This window comes from Rhododendron vialii, chromosome 9a, assembly GCF_030253575.1.
Source record: "Rhododendron vialii isolate Sample 1 chromosome 9a, ASM3025357v1".
NCBI lineage: Eukaryota > Viridiplantae > Streptophyta > Magnoliopsida > Ericales > Ericaceae > Rhododendron > Rhododendron vialii.
This window is the reverse complement of record NC_080565.1, coordinates 23,714,908-23,738,019: the sequence shown is the minus strand read 5'-3', so window position 1 is coordinate 23,738,019 and position 23,112 is coordinate 23,714,908. Positions and strand designations below refer to the sequence as shown.

Below are 23,112 nucleotides of genomic sequence, written 5' to 3'. Positions count from 1 at the left end.
TTAATTAAACCGGGACAAAATTTGATACGAAGTGACCCCACAAGAGTTTGAGTTTTGAATGAAAGAGGGAGCAATTTCCCAAGTCCAACCTGGACTTCTATTACATCTTTAGAATTCCGTATTTCACATCACCAAATAAAAGAGCTGCTTTCTTCCATTTTAGGCTCCGTTTGGATACGTGTGAATTACATATGGAGCATTGTGAAGTTTTCTGCGTACCTTTTTTGGAACCGGAGAAGTTTTACGTATTCAACCTTACTGAAGAAAGGTATTACAACATATCTCCAGCCACCGGATAGACAACATATCAGGAGATAAATTGGGATTTCTAATTCTGTTTTTCGTGTACAAGGCTCTCCGTACGCAACTGCATTAATGGTAGTCTAAGCTTCCTCTGGAAAGCAATCGATATGATATGCCTGGGAGATGTCCACACTTTGATCCTTTGTTGAGGAACTCGTTTGAGTTGTAGTTTTACTGATAGAGAACTTCCGGTAAGGGCGATGAACTGGAGGCAACATTAGTGCTGATTGAATGTCCATTGATAATAGCCGTCGACATTTACTGCACCACAAGTACTTCAAATTCAAATCCCGAATGAAATTCCACGAAATGGCATTGTTTCGTTCTTCTTCTTTTCCTCCTCCTTTTTTTTTTTGTGTGCGCGTGTGTTTTTTGGGAACTAAACAAACAAAAAGTTCAAAGGGATTCATATTGCTTTCATTTTTGTGTGGAAAAGGTTGCGAAAATTCGAAAAACATCTTTTTGCTGTATTCCGAAAATAGGTCTTCGGAAACATCCCACTAACAAGTTTTCTCATTTTCTGTGTTCCGGGAAGTAAAAACAGAAAAGAGAAAGGAACTAAACAGGCAAAACGAGAATCCTACCTGCACACTTTTGTGAACAGAGTTTGATAGCTGCAGATCCAGTGCTGTCAAACCAAATAAAAAGACTTGAAAAACTTGTTTACTCTTATAATATAGTATGATTTTTATCGTAGAGAGATAGATACTGTAAGTCCCAAAAAGACAATACCACTAGTGAATGAAGAGCAGTTTCCGTCCTGAGGCCAAGAAAATACTGCAGAGCCATAGCAGCATGTTCCTGCAATAGGGCAGCTAATAACATCAACAACTGCAATTCCTAGACTTCTTATAATGTCCTGAACTACTGGCTACAATACAACAAAAGTAATTAGGAAAGAAAAGTCGTTACCGTGGTATGCTTAAATACGTGATGAACTGAAAAGCCCCTTGCATGTACATAGCTGCCTCCCTGTCAAGTAAAGCCAAAAACATCATTGCCTCGCAGCACTTTTGCCAAAAATTATGCACCAAACTGATTGAAGTACTACTTTTTTAGGATAAGTTGTTCTCTACCTCTACCACTACTTCCCCAAAATGAATGCACTTAGACCTTATGATGATGGCCAATCAGAACGCAATGAGTCCCACGTTCACTGGTAACCACACCACAGGTCCTTTAGATACTTGCTAAATTCACAAGTCATTCCGACATATTTGTTCAAGAATCTATAGAAAAAGCATATGTCTATAACAAGTTTTCCTGTTGGTTTCCTAAATTTGAAGCCTGCTTATAAACCAACCTAGTTGATTTGTCAGTAAAGCAAAAAAATTATTTTAGAGACCTGAAAAAAGGAAAACCTGCTAACGTTGGAAGCTAACAAAAGGGAAGGGTATGTTTCAAAGTTCCTTACATGTACAATATTGAGGTACTACTAATAATTCTGGGAACAAGTGAATTTGGATGTAAAATATCCAAATTCAAACTCAGTAAGAACAAGAATGTCTTTGACAATCTTGGAATAAGCTGGAAGGATATGTTACATGTGTAGTACTAGTTTTCCGTCCATACCAAAACCAACAGTACGAAAGATTTTATACTTCTACTTCTGGGCTCAATGAAAGTTTTTGTTGATTAGACATTTAGACTCATGAACAAGCTCATGCATGGTCCACTAAGTTTCGTCACGGTGAGCTTACATGAAATGCAAATATTTCCCATGCTACAAAATGTGAAATAAGTTACAGATTGGAAAGTGCAAACTTTGCCTGGGTCAAATCACCAGACAAATTCATAACATATGGATGTGGTCAAGCAAGTACAAAAATAGACAACTACCATTTCTCAAACACAGCATAGAGTAAGAATCAAGAAGCTGCTGTAACTGACAAACAAATTACCTCATCTGGTGAAAAGAACGCAACTGCATCAGGATCCATGGAACCTACTGGATGTAATGATACTATAGCTCTAAAAACAGAAGGAAACAGCAGCTCAATTACAGCAACCTTGTCTGCAGAAATGCTGCCTACGGTTCCTTGTCTTAGATTATTTGAACTATGAAAAGCGTGCTCTTTTGGTGTTTCTATGACACTTTCGTTGGCTGCGGAGGCAAGTGAAGAAGCTCTTTTCAACCAATCCAACCGTTCATAAGTATTAATTTTCACATTTGGCACTTCTTTTTCCAGATGCAATAGAAAATCTGATAGCGATCCGTATTCATTAAGCTCTTCTTCATGACTTGCAGTTGATGCTTGTGAACTACAAATTTTCTTTGAAATTGACTCAGCACCATCATCAAGGTGAGGAAAAAATCGCCGTTTCTGATCCGTAAATGCCTTGAGAGCCAACCTGCAAAAGTATACTGGAGATAAGCAACCTCTGAGAGAGAGAGAGAGATTGGTGAAAACTTCTAGAGATTTTTCAAACCACTGTCTATTGCAAATGGTATATTAAAACTTCTTGTTTTACTAATGGGATCTACATCACTTTTGTCCTGCATTCCTTTGTGTTCCTTGGTGTGGGACCCACACAGGCCCGGCAGTTAAAATTGATCTCACTCCCTTGGTTAACAATCTTCAGCCACACTGGCATTTCAATTAGGATATGAAAAAGTGATCATGTAAATGGCAATCACCACGAAGAGCAGTCTTCCGAGACATTCATAGAGTATAGGACTTCAGACAGCACATTTGTGATCACCATATGTACACCAATTGTGCAACTCATTTCAACCTTGGAGTTGGATAATTCAACACAGCCACGTTAATGATTCTCTAGGCCTGATATATCAATAAGAGAATTCATGCTACAGATTTTCATTTATCAGAAATAAAACAAATTTTGTCCATCCAATGAGACTCAGCCCTCTCATCAGACTTCCAGAAAAGGAAATCAAAGCTAAATATCGGAAACTAAATCAAAAGGCAAAAAACAAACAAACGAAGAGGTTTACTATATGAATGGATAAACAGTAGAATTCAAACAAAAATTAGCATACAAAAAGGTTTTAAGACAGACCTGGTCCTATCAACAGCAGATGCACCAGCCTGGCCAGCAAGTTGACGTTTCCATGCATATGCAACAACTGCCCCATCTGGACAAACCAAAGGCATGTGGAGGCCCCACGAATTACTGCGTGACCTAAGTGACTCGTTAAGAACTCCAGAATCTTCCAACTGCCTTCCTAGAAATAAGAAGATTTTAACTTCATGGATGCAGTCAAAACAAAAATATGGACTCTTTCATACGAGACTAAGGATATCTTATCTGAACACAATTTAAGTTTCCAATTTTCAGCCATACAGTCATCAATCCTACAGCCTGTATACATGCTACAGCTAAATTTTCTGATTTTCACCCCTACAGCATCCGTGATCACCAACGTCAAGTTAGGAGAATACAAACTAGAAAGGTTTAAAGAACTCAGGCAAGCAGCAGGTAATAAGGTTTTCTATTCTATTTGATTTTGTCAACAGACGTATGAGACACCAGCGAGCCAGTATCCCAATTTGACTATTTGCGGTCCTATTGGATATTGACAATGACTACACATCTCCATGTGTGCCTCAGTTCAGCAGAGCATCAAGTCATTCTTCCAAGCACACAAAATTAGTTCTGATTCCTGAGCATCCTAACCAGTATATACGATCTTAGGATCAATGGAAGTGACATAAGGTCTTCCCTCTTTCCCCGGCCGAAATCCTTTACAACTACTTAATTCCAAACCCATTTTACTTTTTCCCAGAGTGCTTTCCACATGGTAAACCCAACTCAACTCTCTATGCGCATGCAATACCATGTGTGGGTAGTTCCTCCAGGAGTGACTTTACCTCTTTCCCCTAACAATTAATTCATGTTATATATCTTTCTAGCCCCAACTTCTTTTTACACCCCCTTATTACAAGAGATTCAATGCCAAAACGCCCTCATCTTCTAGAAACTCTAACCCTAATTTTCTAACACCACCCACAGACCACCCCCATTATATGCCACCCCAACCCTCCCATATCGTCACCAATGTTCTAAAAATTGCTAGGCGCTAGTCGGGCGGAAAAGGGCGCCTAGCACCTAGGTGCCCGACTAGTCGGCTGTCTAATCTAGGCGTCGGACCACTGCCTAGCGTCAAGGAGGGGACTAATCGGCCTAGGCGGCCACCTTTTAGAACACTGAATGCCACCACCATGCCAAATCGGTTCAATCAATTCTAGTAAGTAATCTTACTAATCATCCTATGCCAACAGGCATTCAAGATCTACTGACCGAACAATATTCAAATAGTGGAAAGTTTGATATGATAAATCTATACTTATTTAGAGAGAGTAAGAGCCATAGAGGGACCAGTGTGTTGTGTTTTCTTCCATTAAGACATGTTGTCTTCTTTGCGTAAACCATGTCATTAAAAGAAGAATTTATAAGTGCCATGAGCTGAGCACGTATATACACTCTTTATTCTCCATCAATTAAAGACAGTAGAATTACGTTACAGAGTGGCGGAACCGGTGGACAAGGCGGCCAACACGTTGGGCAGGTCAAGGCGGGCATATGAAAGCTAGAAAAATTACAGCTATAGTTTGTCGAAGACAAGGGCTTTTCAGGATTAAACTCATTCAAAATGGGTAAAAAATAATTCAGGGTTAAAGAGAAATAGGGATGCAATTTGAACCGGACAGATGGGTACCCAAACTGTAACCGCTTTTTTCCCCGAACCATAACCGAAAAATTCCCCGTGGGTGAGGGTATGGTAGATGATGTGAGATAACCAAACGGGTTCTAGTTGTGGTTGAACCGATACCCGAACCAAACCAAAATGATAAAATTACAAAAACGCCCTTCATATATATAGTATCTACGTCTAGGGTTAAGAGTTAAGACAGAAGCACAGCCGCACACTCACTCCCTTCTCTCATTCTTCTCTCTCAAGTTTTGAGAGAAAACCAAACCCATTCTTCTCTCTCTCTCTCTCAACAAATCTGCTGAAGATTAAGAGTACTAACCACTCGACAGCCTTCAGACATCGATTCTCTTCGGAAGGACAGGCCCCCACTCGATTCTCTGATCCGTTTGCCGTCTCTCTCTCTCTCTCTCTCTCTCTCTCTCACACACACACACACACACACACACACACACACAACCTGTTGATGTTACTTCGGATTTTTTTTACTCATACATTCATTTTGGATTTTGCTCCTATAGTTAGCCAAAGAAGAGGAAATCAAGAGAATAAGAAAGGAGCTCGTTCCAAGAGTTCAACCCATGCCCTATTTTGACAGGCCCTTCATTTCTAGAAAATAATTTACAGCTTTCTTATCGACAATAAATCCAGATTTCTAAATCTTCTGCGCTACCATGTAGTTTTATTTTCAGTTTGATATGGTGTTCGGAAAAGTAGATCTCAGTCAAATAGATTCAGTTTTGTTTTCATGGAGTAGATCTCAGTTTTGTTCAGTTTTATTTCGGTTTGGATACAATGGCAAATTCGGTTACCCAATCGGTTCGGGAATTACCCGAACTCCATTTGGTTCGGTTATGGTTTATTTTTCTTCTCCCCGTTCGGGGTATCAGGGCGGATATGGTTAGCCTTTCGGTTTCAGGATCGGGCACGGAAATTCCCATATCTGCTCCGAATGCCATCCCTAATAGAGAAATATTTAGGGGTTGTGAAAACTTATCTTCGTGGGCAATTGTGGGAATAACTTCCATAACACAGCTTTATAAATCTGTTTATACCAACTCTGTTTCACCTTCCTATATTAGAAAAGAAGACAAGTAGAAAAATAACAAGGCCAAGAAACCCTAATAACCAGATGAATATGTGTTTCATACTTTCATATCGATGTGATCAAGAACGAACATCCCAAATCAAAATGCTAGAAGAATCCTTGGAACAATCCCACCGTCCACTAGCGGGTTCAATTAAAGCCGGGGCAAAGCTTGTTGCGCATAATCATATCGAAATCACATATTTCATCAGGCATATTTACTATTGAGTATTGATGTAGAACACGTGGAGGTCCAATTCCATGATCAGCTGGACCGAGCCAAGCCCCAAAAGTCCAAACGGTGTTTAATTTCAAATTACCCAAATTGGCTAAATTCGGACGAGCTCGGAATAGGCCCAAACTTGGTGGGCTGACTTATTTTCGCCCTCCGGTCAATCCTCATGAACCCTAAGTTGATGATTGATGGTACTTTTCGGCATAATTTCTTCGTTTAGGCCTTCAATTGCGTTATTTTGCCGTTTTAGGAAAGATTTGTTTCGTTAATAACTCTTAGACCGTAATTCCTTTTAAGTTGATTCTTTTTGGGAAAGTCTTGTTTTTCTTTCCCGTTTTCAGTTTTAGGAAAAGCCCCAAATTCTGGGACTTTTTATTTTCCAAGTTTATTTTTAGGGTTTCTAGGGTTTCAGCCTATTTAAGGGTTTGTAACCTAGAGTTTATGCAGCTTTTTGATCAATAATATTCAGGGATTCTCTCTTTCTTTCTTGTGCGCAAGATTTGCTCCTTGCGACGAGTTGTTTATCTCGTTTGGACTAGTATGCTAACTAGTCTCTCGTGAATTCCGCTACATCAACTATTTAGTTTAATATTCACATTTTTTATTTTTTGATAACTTACGTGTCTGGACCAGCTTACGCGCACCGCGACCAATAATCCAAATGCAGGTACCAATCCCAGACCAATGAAAGCCGAGCCAAAGGCAGCGAAGTGTAATCAAATCGAAATCACACATTTCATCGGACATTGAAACACTAAACCTAATAACAGTGAAACGCAGCAAAATCGAAACAATACAAACAAAGGGAGCTAGCTAGTTACCAATGGTACGGAGGTCGTGGAGGTGCTGTCGCATGGAGGCCTCTTCTTTGAGGATCAAGTGCAAGGGTTTGGTGAACTGGTGAGGCTGCGAAGCGACGAAGAGGGCTTCGAGGAGGCGATCGGCGCCTAGCCTTATGTCGGCAATTAGACGGCCGGCGTTCGACAACCTGTCCATCGCGAGCGCCACCTGTTTGGGCGGCGCCTCCGTGGCTGATTCCCGTGACTCCGCCGGCGAGTGGAGCGGAGATGGTGCTTGCTGCTGCATTGCGCTCTCTCTCTCTCTCTCTCTCTCTCACTGTTTTTTTTTATCAGATCTCTCTCTCACTGTTTGGGACTTGCTGGTATTTACTGGTACTAGTATTTAGTTAGAAATTAGGAACCGGGTTTGAAATGGGCCAATGTTGGGCTTTAGTTTGGGCTTTTAGGCCTGTTAGGGACATTGCCGTGGGTTTAAGGCCAGTTCGGCTTGCGTTTGGTTTTGCTGTGGCCTGTGGGTTTTAGGCCTGTTAGGGACACTTTTTTGCTGATGTAAAAAGGGTGGAGGAGGGGGCGATCAGACATAGCAACCTCTCCCTGAGCGTGATCATAGGGACTCCAGACCCGCGACGGGCTCTGAAAGGGATCAAAGTGCACCTCCAGATGGGCAAGGGCGTGAGAGTCAGTGCGCTTTCCTAATCGAATAGTCGGGGAAAGGCTCTAAGCTCCACTCCGACTTGCATGTGTTAAGCATATTTGCTAGCCTTCTCGGCCTGAAAGTGAACTAAGGGACTGCCCCGCTAAAGACTAGTGGACCAAGTTCTAGAGGGCGCTCAAACCCTTGACCTCCTGGCCATGCAAACCCTATGGGAGTGAGCCATGAACCACTAGGCTACCTTGTGGGTCTATTAGGGACATTGCTGTAGGTGTTTGGAACCCCATTTTTATATTTTCCTTTTTGCATTTTTGGATTGTGGTCGGATGAATTTGAATCTGTAAAATGTTTGAAAGATATGTACAAAATGTATTTTGAAATAGGAGTAGTGTTTTGGAGTATAATCATCAAAATGAAGTTTGGATTGGTTTTTTATCAAGTTGCCCTCGGTTGTATCATAATGCGTATGAATAACCATTTTTAGCCCCTTTTTTTAAAAGATATTCTTCTTAACTAAAAGATACACTTCACAAAAATACAAGTTACTGTCTCATATTTGAAATTCTCCAATCTATATTTTTCCAAAGTAGAAATTGCCAAATATTCCCTTAAGAAAATTTAATTATCATTATTTCGCGAGGGATGAGGATAATTTCCAAAATATGTTGCGGGCACTTGGGTTTTTTCTTCTCCAACCAAGAAGATAAGTAAAGTAAGAGAATTCAAAAAGCTACTCTGGACCCCTCTTTCTTTCTTTCTTTCTTTCTTTCTTTTTCTCGACAAAACGAAACAATTTTATAAACTCGAAAGGAGTACATCTAGAGGGAAAAGAAAAGTGAGCTAACACTTACTCACCCACAAAACATGAACATAAAAACACATAAAACATAAAAGAGCATCCAATCGAAAGTTGAATGTTACAACACCTGAAGACCATACTTAGAGCTTCAGTTTACAGATTCCACCTATAAAGCTCTTAAAATCCTTCACCGAGTACACCTTGATCTCTTCTCTAGAGCCAGAAACCAAAGATACGTTTCCCATAACTCACTCATTGCATGTTATGGATATTAAGTCCAGCCATATTCACCTAAAGTTGTAAAAATGAAAATGGGGAAAATAGCCATCCAAACACCCTCATTAATTTGTGTGATTTTACTTCAAAGTCGTTGAGGGCGATGCTAAACAAACCCCAAGAATACATCAAAAAGAACGTGATTTTCACCGAAAAAAGAAAAATTGGAAAAGGAAAGGAACGCGGTCAATTTTTAGGTTGGTGAATTTATGAGAGTCCACTTTTAGAAATAGGAAATTGGTATTCGAACTCCCTTTCATATAACTACCAGTTAGGTACACACTACACATTCTATCTGTGCAAGTATGCTTTTGAGGGATAGTTGAGTCTCAGTGATTTCTTCTTCTTTTTTTTGAATGGCAAGTCTCAGTGATTTCACCTCTTTGTCCCCGAAAACTAATTAAATTATTATACTAAAAGTAACCATATATATATTTTTTTAATCTTTTATAAGGACAATGATGGAAATCACTTTCGTGACACAACTCTAAAAAATTGTTCGCACTGATACGGATAGCCCTTTTTGGTTACTAATAGATTGCACTTCTTCTTTCGGCCTTCTTTAATGTGAATTTTGAATATTTTTCTTTTATGAGTAAAAAAATTGCAAAGAGAGGTAATCTTGTAATTTACGCATAATGAAAAATGAAATATTGATGTAGATTTTAATAACTTTTTAAAAATTCGTTGGAACTCAAAAAAATTAGAATTGTTTTCTTCCAAAATATTGTATAGGTATTTGACCCCACCCCACCCTACCGCATGATAAACTTAACTCCGCCCCTAAGGTTTGTGGGAGATAATTTTCTATTTTTTAGATTGAGATTCATTTTAGTGGTTTGAGTTGCGTCACGGCACTGGAGACTGCCAGACTCGAGAGTCAAGCACTTCTCACCCTTTTAAGTCACGATCGAAAAAGATTAATCCTTGACCATGCCATTTAATTACAACGTACTTTTTTTCTTTTCTTTGGGTCACTAGTTGATATCTTTTACTGTATCATGTAGATATATATATATATATATATAGTTTCAGATTAATTTTGTATTTATGCAAAATTGAAGGGTAGTGTAGATGATGAAGAGACAATGATAGAAAGAAGAAAAAAAAGGTAGACGAAGAGAAGAAAGAGGGGGTGAAAGAAAGACATGATAAAAGCAAATGGTCCTCATGGATATCAAAGTTGCTTATGAATTGAAAGCTCGGAAAATAATGCCTCCCTAGCTGACCACCACTAAAAAACCTGTGATCATTTGCATTGCTAATCCCATTATCCCAATCCACTGATTATGACAAAAACAATCAAACCCATGAGAGAGAGAGAGAGAGAGAGAGAGAGAGAGAGAGAGATGATGATGATCGATTTTGCTTGCATATATACATCAATGATAGCGAGCCCATCCTTTTTCTCAATCCCTCGATCCTTTATGAATCCACTTGCCACTCTTCTCTGTTGAAAACAGATGAGGTGATGAGTTAGATAATTAAGTAGTACTTGAAAAGCTAGCTAGCTAGCTAGCTAGGTTGAGAAATATCACAAGGAGATCGAAAAATTTATACGAGTCTTATTAATTACACTAGCTCCCACTTTTCAGCATATTTCAAAAGGGAAACGTCTTATATGCTAATTCATGTGACTCATCAGAACTTAAATTGTGCCATAATTATACTTACGTGATTGTGCTCTTAGGGTGCGTTTGGTTGGATGGAATAAACTTTGGAATGGAATTATTATTCCAACAGATTGCTATTCTTGTGTTTGGTTCACAAATAAATGAAGGAATATGTATTCCAAAATGAATAACTATTCCTCCAAATGAGAGAATAGGAATTCCATTAAAAAGAGAAAGGAATTGTTATTCCAGTGCTTTCTAAATTTTGTCGTTTTGTCGGGAACAAAACCGACGCTTCATGTCTCTCACCTCTCACAACTACAGAAGAGAAAAATCGATCAGTTCTCTCCACTCTCGCCTCTCTCTCTCTCTCTCTCACCTTGATCGGGTTCGAAGGGGTTCTCTCTCGTCGATCTGGATCTCGTATGTACTCTCTCTCTCTCTCTCTCTCTCTCTCTCTCTCTCTCTCTCTCTCTCTCTCTCTCTCTCTCTCTCTCTCTCTCTCTCTCTCTCTCTCTCTCTCTCTCTCCATATATGTGTGTGCGCGTGTACGTACATATTTGAACTTTTGCTCTCTCCTTTTGATAAGCTGATCGATCGATCAATTCTGAGAACTGTTCCTATGTATGATGGAGATTTGCTATTTGATTTTCTAGGGTTTGATAGATTTCTCCATAGTTTCATAATTGATCTGAACCTTGGTTGTTGTAAATCATCGATTCTAAAGCGCATCAAACAAAATAGAACCCATCCTAGTTTTAAGACGATTAACAATACAATTGCGAGTGGGCAAGAGTCGAGAGGTTAAAACTCAAGTTCATATATAATTGAACATGTTGCAGTATTCATGGTTTTTAAAACCCTTATTCACATCCTTGGTATACTTGTTGCGGTACAAACGACGCCCTGTTACTCTACTGCCTGCGACTGTGGACCAGATTAGAAGACTCTTTCATGATGCATAGATAAACATGTTAGGGATTTGTTTAGGGATACTTCACAATGTTCACATATCTCTTTCGTGAAGAATATTGCAGCAAACAAGATCACTTTGAATGAGATGAACTTATTTATTCATATCTGTATAAATACATGTATCTATATTTGCCATTGGTTTTTTTTGTGTAAGATTCTCTGTAGGCTTGACTGCTTTTGTTATCTAATAGAGAAAGTGGAGAAGGGAAAAAATTCCTTATGCAAGTGCACATGAGACCCTTGATTTCTAATAGAAATTGTTTATTGATTGTTGAATTTTTTTAAGTGGATTCATGGACCTCTGTAATTTGGACATGTGTTGGTGCCCTTTTGTAAGTTTATTGCTGCCAAAAAAATTTCAGTGATGGCACGTCTTAGTTTGTCAAAAAAGAAAATGAAAAGGAGCAAATTGGCAATGGCTATGCAGTGGTGGTTGTACATTCTACATTTACTTGGGTTATTCATGGAATTAGCATATAGGATGGTTGAAAGACAATGCATGCATGGGGTTAGATCTAGGTATCGGTTAGATTTCTATGATAATAGAGATGTAATTGAAAAATGGGTGTATAAAAGTGATAGTAAATGTATGAATGATTTTAGAATGCCTAGGCGGCCATTTTTGAAGTTGTGCCACTTGCTTAGTACAATCGGGAAGCTAAAGCCAACCAGACACATGTTAGTTGATGAGCAAGTGGCAATTTTTTTGCATATCCTTGCTCATCATATAAAAAACAGGACCCTTCAGAATAATTTCCATCGCTCGGCAGAGGCAATTAGTAGGTCTTTCAGAAAAGTTTTGGTTGCGGTTATTAGGCTACAAGGGCATTTATACAAGACACCTGAACCAATACCGCAGAACTCCACTGATGAGAGATGGAAGTGGTTTAAGGTAAATGATTTCAAGTTTTTGGTCTTTACAAGTAACGATGTTATAATTCAACCTGACCTCCCAACATGTTATTCCTAATTTTATAATGTTTTGTAGGGATGTCTAGGGGCGTTAGATGGAACACACATACCTGTCCAAGTGCCGGCTGTTGATAGGCCTAGGTATAGAAACAGAAAAGGTCAAATTGCTACGAATGTCTTGGCAGCGTGTACCCCAAACCTTCAATTCACTTATGTGTTACCTGGTTGGGAGGGATCAGCAGCGGATGGACGGGTGTTACGAGATGCAATTAATAGAACCCATGGTCTAGTTGTTCCACGTGGTAAGACACCATGACACCAAAAACAATTGGACTTTTGTTTTTGAGGTCATAGATCACTGACATAATTAAACTCTATTCATTTGTAAAGGTACATACTATTTGGTTGATGCGGGGTATACCAATGGTGAAGGATTTCTTGCACCGTATAGAGGTCAACGATACCATTTGAATGACTGGAAGGATGGACGTCAACCTACAACTCGGGAGGAATATTTCAATATGAAGCATTCAAGTGCTCGAAATGTGATAGAAAGGGCCTTTGCGATATTGAAAAAGCGATGGGCAATTCTTAGGGATGAAGAGGACGCAGATATTGTTTCTAGTGTTGAGACATCACCACAATGGACCTCTTTTAGAGACAACAAGGCAGCTTCTATGTTTGTTGCATGGAGAGCAAGTAGAAGAGCAAGTAGATGATATGTGGTGACAAGAAGAGCTGAAAAGAGAATGCAAGATTCTGTTTTTTTTTTTTTGGTGATGAATGAGGACAATCATGTAATAGATAAAAGTGGGTTTGGATATAAATTTGGTGTTTTGAATCCTATTCTGTTGTCTTGTTTATGATGTTATCTCGCTTTCTATTTTTTTAGACAGAAGTATGGAAAAAAAGGTACACAGAAAATGGAATGATGAGGAGGACAGAGAGTTGATTTATGCTTTACATGACTTGGTGAATAAAGGGGACAAAAGGGACAATGGGTTCAAGGCCGGTTCCCTCACAGTGATTGAAGGAGTATTACATGAGAAGTTACCTGGACATGGGATAAAGGCTAAACCACACATCGAATCTAGGATCAAGACATTAAAGAAGGATGTTTGCATTGTGTATGATATGATCTATGGAGGGAGTACTAGTGGCTTCGGATGGGATCCAAACACAAATATGGTGGTTGCTGAAAAACATATTTGGGATGACTATGTTAAGGTATTGTGCATTTTCACTTCACGCTAAGTCATTTCTTTTCCCTTTTTTGACTGACCTGTTACTTTTTCTGTCTAATACAAAATTTCCACTATACTGTAGACCAATATACCAATTAGCTACAAAATGGTAGTGTTGTGCTGTCTGATATGTTTTCTGTTCTTTCCTACTCTCTTTTAAATCCCCACCTTGCTGGATTTTACATAGTACTGAAGAGTTTCTATTTTATTTCATTTTCAGAGCCATAAAGATGCAACTAACTGGAGGAATAGGAGTTTCCCACACTTTGACATGCTTTTAACAGTCTTCGGGAAAGACCGTGCCACGGGTAAGAATGCTGTTACTGCTGAGGATGTATTAGAGGAGGAGAGTAGGAATGAAGGGAGTTGTGATACAGAAAATTTAGGCATTGGTATTGAAGAAATGGAGCACTTCTTGTCATCCACAAACGGAGAAGAGAGTAATTCTAACGGGAAAAAAAGAAAGAGGAATGATGATAGCTTGGATGCTTTCCGTGAAGCAGCAACGAGCATTGGTTCAAAGATTGAAGAAGCAACTAATAAGTTCAGTCAAGCTCTTGGTGTCGATCTTGCTATAGCTAAGATGAGGGACAAAGTAAATGATGAGCTTCGGAAGCTTTCAAATCTATCTATGATTCAACGCCATAGAGCCTTACTTGCCATAGCTCGTGATCATGCGACGACTGCGTGTTTCTTTACCTTGAAAGATGATGAGAAAGAAAATTTTGTGATGGCTTTGCTTAGGGGAGATCTGTGAAGTTACTACTTGGTGTATTTATTTTAATTTGCTTTGTTTCTTTTTCAAGAAGATTTACTTTGGATGTTAAATTTGAAGTGTTGGGAATTCTCATATTTTAGCTCTATCATTAGGATTTTATAAATGTGACCGTTTAGCTTGTCTTTCCTAGATTTTTGAAAAGATACGCTAAAATAGGTGTGAATTATGAACATGGTATACCTGCCATGTGAGATTTTCCTGCCATGTGAGATGAGCAAAAATTAGCCTAATATTGTGCAGGGGTATTTATTAATTTCATTCCATTGATGTGTGATTCTAGCACACCAAACGCAGGAATTGGAATGTGAATTCCATTCTTTCTATTGATTCCTAGTCACAACCAAACATGGGAATTGGAATGATTATTCCAATTTCAATTCCTCCAATTCCATTCCATTCTTAATTCTATTTCAACTTACATTCCATTCCATCCAACCAAACGCACCCTTATATATATATATATATATATATATATATATATATATATATATATATATATATATATTTATTTATTTATTTATTTATTTATTTATAGCTAGCTATTTCAAATAACTTACGACCTCGATCTAATCACTTTCAAATATGCAGTATCACACGCCTTAGTTCGTAATTTATGTTATGTTCCAGTACAGAGTTAACGACGGCAAGATAATGAAATGTATATATATTGTGTTTCATTTTCCAGGGCATTTCTAGTGCATCCAGGGAATGGACTTTGGAAGATTGTGTCCATGTTATGATTTGAAACTAAAGGGAGAAATGGTAATACAAAATTATGAGGGAGAAAATAACCAACAATATTGATCATGAAAAGGGAAAAAAATTCTAATGCATGGTTGCAGAGCCAGCACTGACTTTTCGGGGGCTTAAAGTGAAAATTAAAAATATGGTCTCTTTTGTTGGACTATAATAAGGGATAACAACGTAGGAAGGGCTCTTACAATTCATAATTTTTTGGAGGACTAAAGAGACCACAACACTTGCTTTAACTCAGGGCCGACTCTGCGTGGTTGGGGATCATTGTGTTTTGTTAGTTTTTATTCCAGGAAAATGGTTTTGCATGCAATCGCATTTTATTTTATTTTTTTTGTAAAAGACCTTTTGAATTTGTTTTTTTTTTTTAGATTATAATTACACAGAATATAGTTCCGGAACTCATTCAAAATACAGCAAATTTTAATGTGCATTTTTAGAAAAATTAAAATGAAGTGCAAAAATCATTTCGTTTGCGTTTTACTCTACTTTCCAACTTCGTAATCCCAGCTGCGAACCACCTTTCTTGTTCACGGAAAGTTACATTGCAAACAGGCCCTCTTGTTTTGCAACATTTTCATGCCTAAGCCACAAGCATCCACTATTTCCAAAGCGAGTACATTGTGACTTTTTTTTTTTGGCTCCATGTACATATATTGTGACGTTGTTGCCTACTTTTCGTTGCCTTTTTCAAAGACACTTTGATGAACCAGATGTACAGATTTATGGATTTATTGAGGAATTTGTGAAGAAAAAGATATTATTAAGGACATATTCATCATTACCTTGGCGGATAAAAAGAAAATGGCCACTCATTGCGTACATATAATCAAAATGAAATAATTAGAGGATATATTTCAATTTCAATGACAGGGAGAAGCCATCAAAGCTGGAATATTGGGGTTTCTTGAAACGCAAATATTATATATAGGGGCCGGGGGGCCATTTAATTACAATGATGTAGCTAGGAAATGGCCGGATTTGAAAATGAAGGGTGAGGGGACACCTATATACTGTATGAATGATGGACCAGTTTTTGGGTGGTGGGTGGGACCGGGTGGCAATTTTCATTTGTCAAACCAATCTGCTATCATGGGACTTAGACAAAACAACCACCAAACTCTATAGGATCGAGTACATTTTATGAAATCTATATATGTATGTATCGATCTGCATTAGTTCCTATGGGGCTTGAAAGGTCATTATATCCTATCCCGTTTGGGAATTGGGGCCACAGTATTCTCATTCTCTCATGCCAACAAGAGCCACATAAGTCCCAAAGTCAGTTTACAAACACCTCAGACTAATTCCAACAATTGACTCGACAGTTATTTCATACGTTTATGTGCGGGGTGGGATGGTCCCAAGAATTGCTACCATCCATAAGCTATATATTTGTTAATAGATACTCCTATGCTAGCGACGTGAATATCTATCTATAAACATGTACGTATCATATACACATACATATATACACACATGTACAAACAATACTCGTTTATGAGAAATAGATGCTCGACATGCAACTCTTCAAAATGATGTGATAGTATATCGTTAACCAAATTAATTGTAAATCACACCGGTAGTATAGACATTTAAGGTTAACAATAGGAAAGAAATGCAAAAACAATTTTTTACCCTCGGAATTAAATGACATAAAAGCGTCGTTCAAAAAGTTGCTGCATTATGGTAAAACCTAAAGCGAAGCCGGTCTGTACTCTTATGTTCATATTCTATCAATTTTTGTGAATTATCGGGTGTATGGAACAACTAGCTCCCACAAATAAATTTGGACAAAAAAAGTTCATATTATTCTCTGTGAATTGATTATGAATAATTTGCATACTAATACTAATATATCAACATGTACATATACATAAGTCCAGGCGCGCCATGACATGCATATATTTGAGGATTAATAATTGGCATGTTACGTTCACATGCAAATAGTACCCACAAGCACGAGGTCCTGTGACTCGATGACCTTTTCGCCTATCCACAATCCTGATAAATCCAACAAACCTTTGATTGTTCACAGGCGTGAGAGAGATGTACTAATCAACTTTTTGGATAAGGATTCTGACACCACAATTAATCCAAACATCCGGACCTTTCAAAACATGTTTGGACAGCTAGAATCGCCGACGGGGTACCACGTGTGTGGTATCCGACCGGCATCGAAAAACTTTTACTAAAACCTTGTTGCAAGGCGTGGACCACACGCATTGTTTCCGTAACTTTACTAGGACAATTTTAATTAACGAGAAACTGTTTTTTTGAAAATATGGAAACATGTTACTCCATAAGAAAATAAAATTTTCAAGTGCGATAACAGTTGCAATCTTTAATTTAAATCTTTTATTGATGCAAGGCTAGGTAGAAAGCAAAAGCCTCAGTAGTAATGGTCGCAGGGTTGTAAAAAGTCAAAATGCTGGAAGTAGCGGTCAATAACAGATCGATATGAATATTACGAGTTGTCCTGCGTAACTAATTTCTCTTCTACAGAGTATTTTCTTTTGATGATTTGACGTAGAATTCTTAGTTTGAATCAATGATTTCTTTGACTCAACATGCTAATAATTAATAAAATCATAGAGGGCAATTTTATTTTTAATTTTTTGCAAAACTATCGAATTTGAAGTTCTAAATGATGGTGAATTCATAATATACGTACATGTCATCAGAAGAATAGTAGAGGATCATCATGTTTCTTGGTGAAATTAAACACGTTGTTTGGTAATCAAATCATCATTAACAGTGAATGATCTACAAATTTAGTCCTTAACTAGCTATGATTATCTTTTGGTATCAATTCATCGATTGCCAAACCATCTTCTGGTGATAATTATCATGGTCAGATGGTTAAAGAGGTGCATGAACGTGTACGTATATATGCTGTATATTGTGTTCTTGACCTTTGGCCACCGACCACCGTTCTTCATTTAAGTAGTACAGTATAATAGATAGATAGAAACCTAAGGTCCCACTTATAACTTTTAGAGAAATAAGTTGATTTTGTCCTTATTTGAATTTATTTTTTTTTGCATTTGTTAGTTTTGTGCTAAACTTTTGTGAATTATTGATTCATCTCAACGAAACAAATCGAAAAAATATAAAAAATTTACTTTTATCCAAATATTCTAGAAAATAACTTTTTTGTTGCTAAAAAGTAGTAGTTTTTTTGCAAAATATTTGGGTAAAAGCAAAATTTTACTTTTCCCATTCGTCCCATCAAGACGAATTAATAATCCATAAAAGTTTGGTGCAAAACTAACAAACGTGAAAAAAATTGAACAAGGGCAAAATGTGCTAAAAATTAAGCGAAAAGATAATTATTCAAAAGAAAAAGGGACGTGAGGATCATTTTGGGTAAAATATCTCATATTAGGAGTGCCCAACGGGTCAAACCAAGCTGCCCAAATCGCTCAAACCGAATCGCGCATGAATCCACCGTACCCGAGGATGGTACAGATGGATACAAATCCTAATATATGAATTTTGGCAGATTGAATTCAGCTCGGGCGGTTTGGACAATTTTTTTAATACATAAACTACCCGAACCGTCCAAACTGCAACCAAAGTGACCGAAAAGGAAAACACTCACAGATAGGTGCGGACAGAGAAAATGACAAACTGTAACGAGTAGTTCGCTTTGAAAATGGAACCGAACCGTCCAAAAATTAAACCGTCCGCCAGACAACCCTAGATTATACTGTATAATCAGAGAGGCGGAGGAGAGAGAGATGGATGTATGTTTCGTGACTAAACATTGTCGTATCACTCGTATGTGTAAATTTGATGCGTCGGGGAATGATATAAATAGAGATAGGAATGGGCCTACAAAAGACCAAAGATTTTCTTATAGTATATCTTATCTTAGACTAAAACAAAAAAGCAAGAGGGAGTCGGGAGTTGTTGAATGAGGTACGAAGAACCCCACCACAGGATGCATCTAAGCACATATATGTCTCCATCTTTTCGGTGGAAAATTGGAATCTAGTGTTTAATTTATAATAGCATTTATATTTTTTATGATCAAAATTTCAACTATAATAGTTATAATTCCTTTTTTTTAAATGAGCTATGGACATCTCTTCGTCGTAGACAGACATGTCTTATATGAACATATGTGTCTTCTCTCTTGGTGACAATATGGAACAGTCACCAGTTGACCTATAAATATCATGTCCCTTATTCATTCTTGATCGATTCGAAGAAGTTATTTGTTCATTCTTTCACTGAGTCAAAGTCTTTACATTTGAGAGAGTACAAAACGCAATGTTGGTTCAACAGATCCATCGATTTAGTGCTACTTCTGTCAAGCGCTTATAAAGTAGTGCTAAGAGATAGACGTCCAAGCAAACGGCAAGAATTGCAGTGGGGACGAATCTATCTTAAGTACAGAGTGTCACATTCGCTTTGATCACAATTTGTTGCCATCGATTTCTAGGTTTTTGGTTCTAATTTTATCGCATCATTATTTATTGATTAAATCACAAAAAGTAAGTATTTTTTTTCAAAAGATCTCCGGCCTATCTCCTCTCCTTCTCCGCTCGCCCGGCTCAAGGTTGTGAGGTGGTTGAGACTCTCTCCTTTGGGAATTGAGATTTCCCACTCTCTCCTCTATTTTTGGACTCAGGAACCAGATCTGGGGTTCTAGATCTTGTTTTTCTTGGAATTAGCGTACCGGCGATGAAAACAGCATCTGCAGCGGCTTCTGCCTCCATTCTGTGGCAGGAAGAGTTCGAGTTGGAGCGGCGGTTTATCTAGGAGGGCTTGTTCCGTGTTCATATCTGGCCTCTCAACTTCGGCCTCTCCAACTCCTCCTCACGAGTGTGTTCGACGGATCCGGTTCCGATGTTGTGGTTTCATGCGGGGGGTTTTTTTTTTGTTTTCCCTGTTTTCTTTATTTTTTTGTTTTAATTTTCTTTTGTTAGTTTTGTATTTTGGGACTGATATTGTATTGTGTATGTTTTGGCTGGGTTTGATATAATATTGGGATGATTTGGTTTGCTCGAAAAAAAAAATTGGACCTAAAACTGTATTCCAATCGAAAATCGAGGATCAACATTCATGTAATTGAAAGACATTGAGATGAGTTAGTATTAGTACAATCGAGGGTTTGCTAGTCAATCACACATTATATTCTGGTGATGTCTACAATTAATGTTTTGTTTGGATTGGTTTTTGAAAAATAGTAAGGATAATAAGTAAAGAAAGATAGAGAGAGAAATGTTGAAAGTAGAGAGAATTTAGAGGAAATTTTTTGAATTTTTTTTTTTTGAGTTGTAAAGCAAATAAACCATAAGTCTATGAAACCCAAAAAAATAAAAATGGTGGTGAAGGTGTTGCCGTGTTGGGGCATCCGTCGTGGTGTCAAGACTATTGAGGCTCCGTTCCAGAAAGCCAAATAAGTACTTATTTTTTAAGAAAGCAATTTCAAGTTAAAAAATAAAGGACTTATTGAAATCTAAAACTATGCAATATGGATCTTGTTTAAGAGATCTCAATGAGATCTTTAATACGGTGCGAAAAAAATTAAAAATTTATTTTTCGTTTACATTATTTTTGAATTTGAAAATATAAAATAAATGCTTATTTTTTAAGAAGGTGTTCTGGAACGGGCTCTGAATCACTAGGCTTGGCAGGGGGTCTCTTTTCGTAGTTCATCGGCAAACAATTTTATTCCCGAAAGTCAAACAATCTAGCGGCCCTAGTGATTGGACTGTATAGGTTCACGGGTCTTCCTTTGACTCCTTAAAATCAGACGGCCTTGTTTCTGTTGTGGCATAAATTACCAAGACGAAAACAGAAAATAACGCCTTGTTCGGTTCTGGTTTTAAGGGAGATTTTTAAGAGTAATGAATAAAGACAGAGAGATAAAAAAAAAATTATTAAAGACTATGCACAGGGGTTTTGACTTTTGAAACCACTTAAGGAGATTGTTCGCAAGGACGGAACCAGGATTTTACCCTAGCAGTGGCGAAATGTATACTAAAAAAATCTAGTAGTGGCGAAACTATATAAGGTGGGCATAATTTTTTTTTTTACATATAATAATTGCATTTTCTAAAATTCTTGTCGTGGCGGTCGCCGCCACTAGACCCCCCCTGATCCCATCCTTGATTTGTTCGGTTGGGTTTTTAGGATTTAGACTCCAAATTAATCCCTTACTCCAAAATTCACGCATTATCCCTATCTCCGATCATTATTTTTCTTTTTTATCTCTATCTCTCCAATCATTACCTCAATCATTATCCATATCTCCCTACCCTAATCATTACAAATCCAAATCCAAATCCAAAACCCAAAAACAAACAAAAGAAAATGGGATTCCTCATGACAAATAAAATTCGAAATACCACGATCATTATATGATCAAAATATCTATGCATTAAATATTTTCTTCCATGAAATTGGAGTTTCAGGCTTTCAGCTATTACAAAGATTAAATATCCCTTACAAAGAAACTTTAAATTGTTTTAATTTTTTTTTAGTTGTTAATATATATGACTCTCCAAAATTAGGAATCACAATGAAGCGAGCATTTTAAATATTTTGGCTCAATTGTTTATCAAGGATTGAGAGATGGTCAAGCGGTGAAGTGTTTTGGGAATGTTGTACTATGGCCACAGAATATCCACAAAATTGAATTAAAAATTTCTATTGCATCGTTGTAAGACTAGCCATGTTACGTGGAGCAAATAGAGAAGTGTTGGATTACTAAAAAATAACATGCGAGTAAGATGAGTGTAGCAGTGACATATAAAATAACATGCAATTAATGGGTAGATTAAAATTGACTTTACGGGCTGTAGTTCAAAAGGATTTTTAACTTTTTTGAATATCACGGAACACGAATCTCCTTAATAAAACTTAGTGAATTAATAAAGAGATTAATGTAGTCAACCGCAATTAATTGAGATTTAAAATTTATGTCTTCGAATTCAGATCAAATTTGAGTTAATACAGATTCGGATCCAATTCGGTTTGTTGATAGCTCTACTTATTGGCAGCACACTGCCACACGTTGTGATCGACTCAGAGATATTGGTGATGGACTACGGTCTTTGTCTTATCTCATACTTGCTCCCCACGTCATCTCAATTAGTGAAATCGAATTTGCAAACTTCAAATTCTGGTCAGATTTGAGTTAATACGGATTCGGATTCAATTCGGTCAAGTGATTGTCCTATTTATTGGTGATTTCCCCTTTGGTAAATAAGTATGTCTGGTTACGAAGAGCACACGTCGACTTAGAGATATTGGTGATGGAGTACGGTGGTCCTTGGAGGCTGGAGCATTCGATAATGCTCAACGTTTCAAGGTGCGTTGGCTATGTGTGAACGGATAAGTCCGAATTCGGCGCTAAAAGAAGCCGCAAAAAGTTGTCCTTCCGACGTGGCCATCCAAAACTTGCCCCCCACGTCATCTCGATTAAGAGAAGGCCGGGGGACCACTTGTTTGTACACGAGGCTCAGAGTGATTGGTTCGACCCCACACCTAAAATTCGGGGTGATTTTTTTGGGAGAAACTTTTATGTATACCGGCAGTCCGGGATGCTAAGGTTGGTATCACCTCCGGTCTGTTTCCAATTTTTTTGTCATTTTTCGATCAAATTTGGATAATCGGCTCCATTCATTTTGTGGACTTCGGCAATAACTTTAAGTGTACCAAAAATCATGCTCATTGAACTTTAGTAGATACATGATTGACATACGTGAAAATTGAAGAAAATCAAAATTGAATCCAAAAACACCTTGAATCGGAACCAAATTTTGTTTTTTTTCAATTTTCACATGTGCCAATCATGTATCTACTAAAGTCCAATAAATACAATTTTTTGTATGGTTACAATTCTCGTTGAACTCTACAAAATGAACGGAGCCGATTATCCAAATGTGATCGAAAAATGGCCGAAAAATTGAAAATAGGCCGGATGGGATACCAACACCCTTGGTATCCCGGGTATACATAAAAGTTTACGTAGCACTCCTCTTTTGTAGTAGG

The 23,112-nt window shown here is 37.8% G+C and overlaps 3 protein-coding genes across 3 annotated transcripts; 2 read left to right on the top strand and 1 right to left on the bottom strand.

The window, feature by feature from the left end:
- Window positions 1-7,453, bottom strand: LOC131300799 (mediator of RNA polymerase II transcription subunit 27). The gene is made up of 7 exons (XM_058326783.1): window positions 7,122-7,453; window positions 3,325-3,490; window positions 2,205-2,655; window positions 1,216-1,275; window positions 1,036-1,104; window positions 888-931; window positions 1-564 (listed from the first exon to the last, which is right to left on the bottom strand). The coding sequence occupies exons 1-7, from the start codon at window positions 7,384-7,386 to the stop codon at window positions 384-386; spliced, it is 1,236 nt and encodes a 411-aa protein (XP_058182766.1). The 5' UTR covers window positions 7,387-7,453; the 3' UTR covers window positions 1-383.
- Window positions 7,454-10,808: 3,355 nt separating this feature from the next.
- Window positions 10,809-14,492, top strand: LOC131300797 (uncharacterized protein At2g29880-like). Its single transcript, XM_058326781.1, has 3 exons — window positions 10,809-10,863; window positions 13,220-13,554; window positions 13,792-14,492. Exons 2-3 carry the CDS (start codon window positions 13,228-13,230, stop codon window positions 14,326-14,328), a joined length of 864 nt encoding a protein of 287 aa, XP_058182764.1. The 5' UTR covers window positions 10,809-10,863; window positions 13,220-13,227; the 3' UTR covers window positions 14,329-14,492.
- On the top strand, window positions 11,598-12,917 carry LOC131300798 (uncharacterized). The gene is made up of 2 exons (XM_058326782.1): window positions 11,598-12,307; window positions 12,404-12,917. The coding sequence occupies exons 1-2, from the start codon at window positions 11,780-11,782 to the stop codon at window positions 12,641-12,643; spliced, it is 768 nt and encodes a 255-aa protein (XP_058182765.1). The 5' UTR covers window positions 11,598-11,779; the 3' UTR covers window positions 12,644-12,917.
- Window positions 14,493-23,112: the final 8,620 nt, after the last annotated feature.

Excerpts from the sequence above, each read along its gene's own strand:
- LOC131300799 (XM_058326783.1), bottom strand. The coding sequence starts at position 7,386 with ATGCAGCAGCAAGCACCATCTCCGCTCCACTCGCCGGCGGAGTCACGG. Across the intron at positions 3,491-7,121 it reads CCACGACCTCCGTACCATTG|GAAGGCAGTTGGAAGATTCT; the intron begins GTAACTAGCTAG and ends TCTTATTTCTAG. Across the intron at positions 2,656-3,324 it reads TCTGCTGTTGATAGGACCAG|GTTGGCTCTCAAGGCATTTA; the intron begins GTCTGTCTTAAA and ends ATACTTTTGCAG.
- LOC131300798 (XM_058326782.1), top strand. The coding sequence starts at position 11,780 with ATGGCACGTCTTAGTTTGTCAAAAAAGAAAATGAAAAGGAGCAAATTG. Across the intron at positions 12,308-12,403 it reads AGAGATGGAAGTGGTTTAAG|GGATGTCTAGGGGCGTTAGA; the intron begins GTAAATGATTTC and ends AATGTTTTGTAG.
- LOC131300797 (XM_058326781.1), top strand. The coding sequence starts at position 13,228 with ATGGAAAAAAAGGTACACAGAAAATGGAATGATGAGGAGGACAGAGAG. Across the intron at positions 13,555-13,791 it reads TTTGGGATGACTATGTTAAG|AGCCATAAAGATGCAACTAA; the intron begins GTATTGTGCATT and ends TTTCATTTTCAG.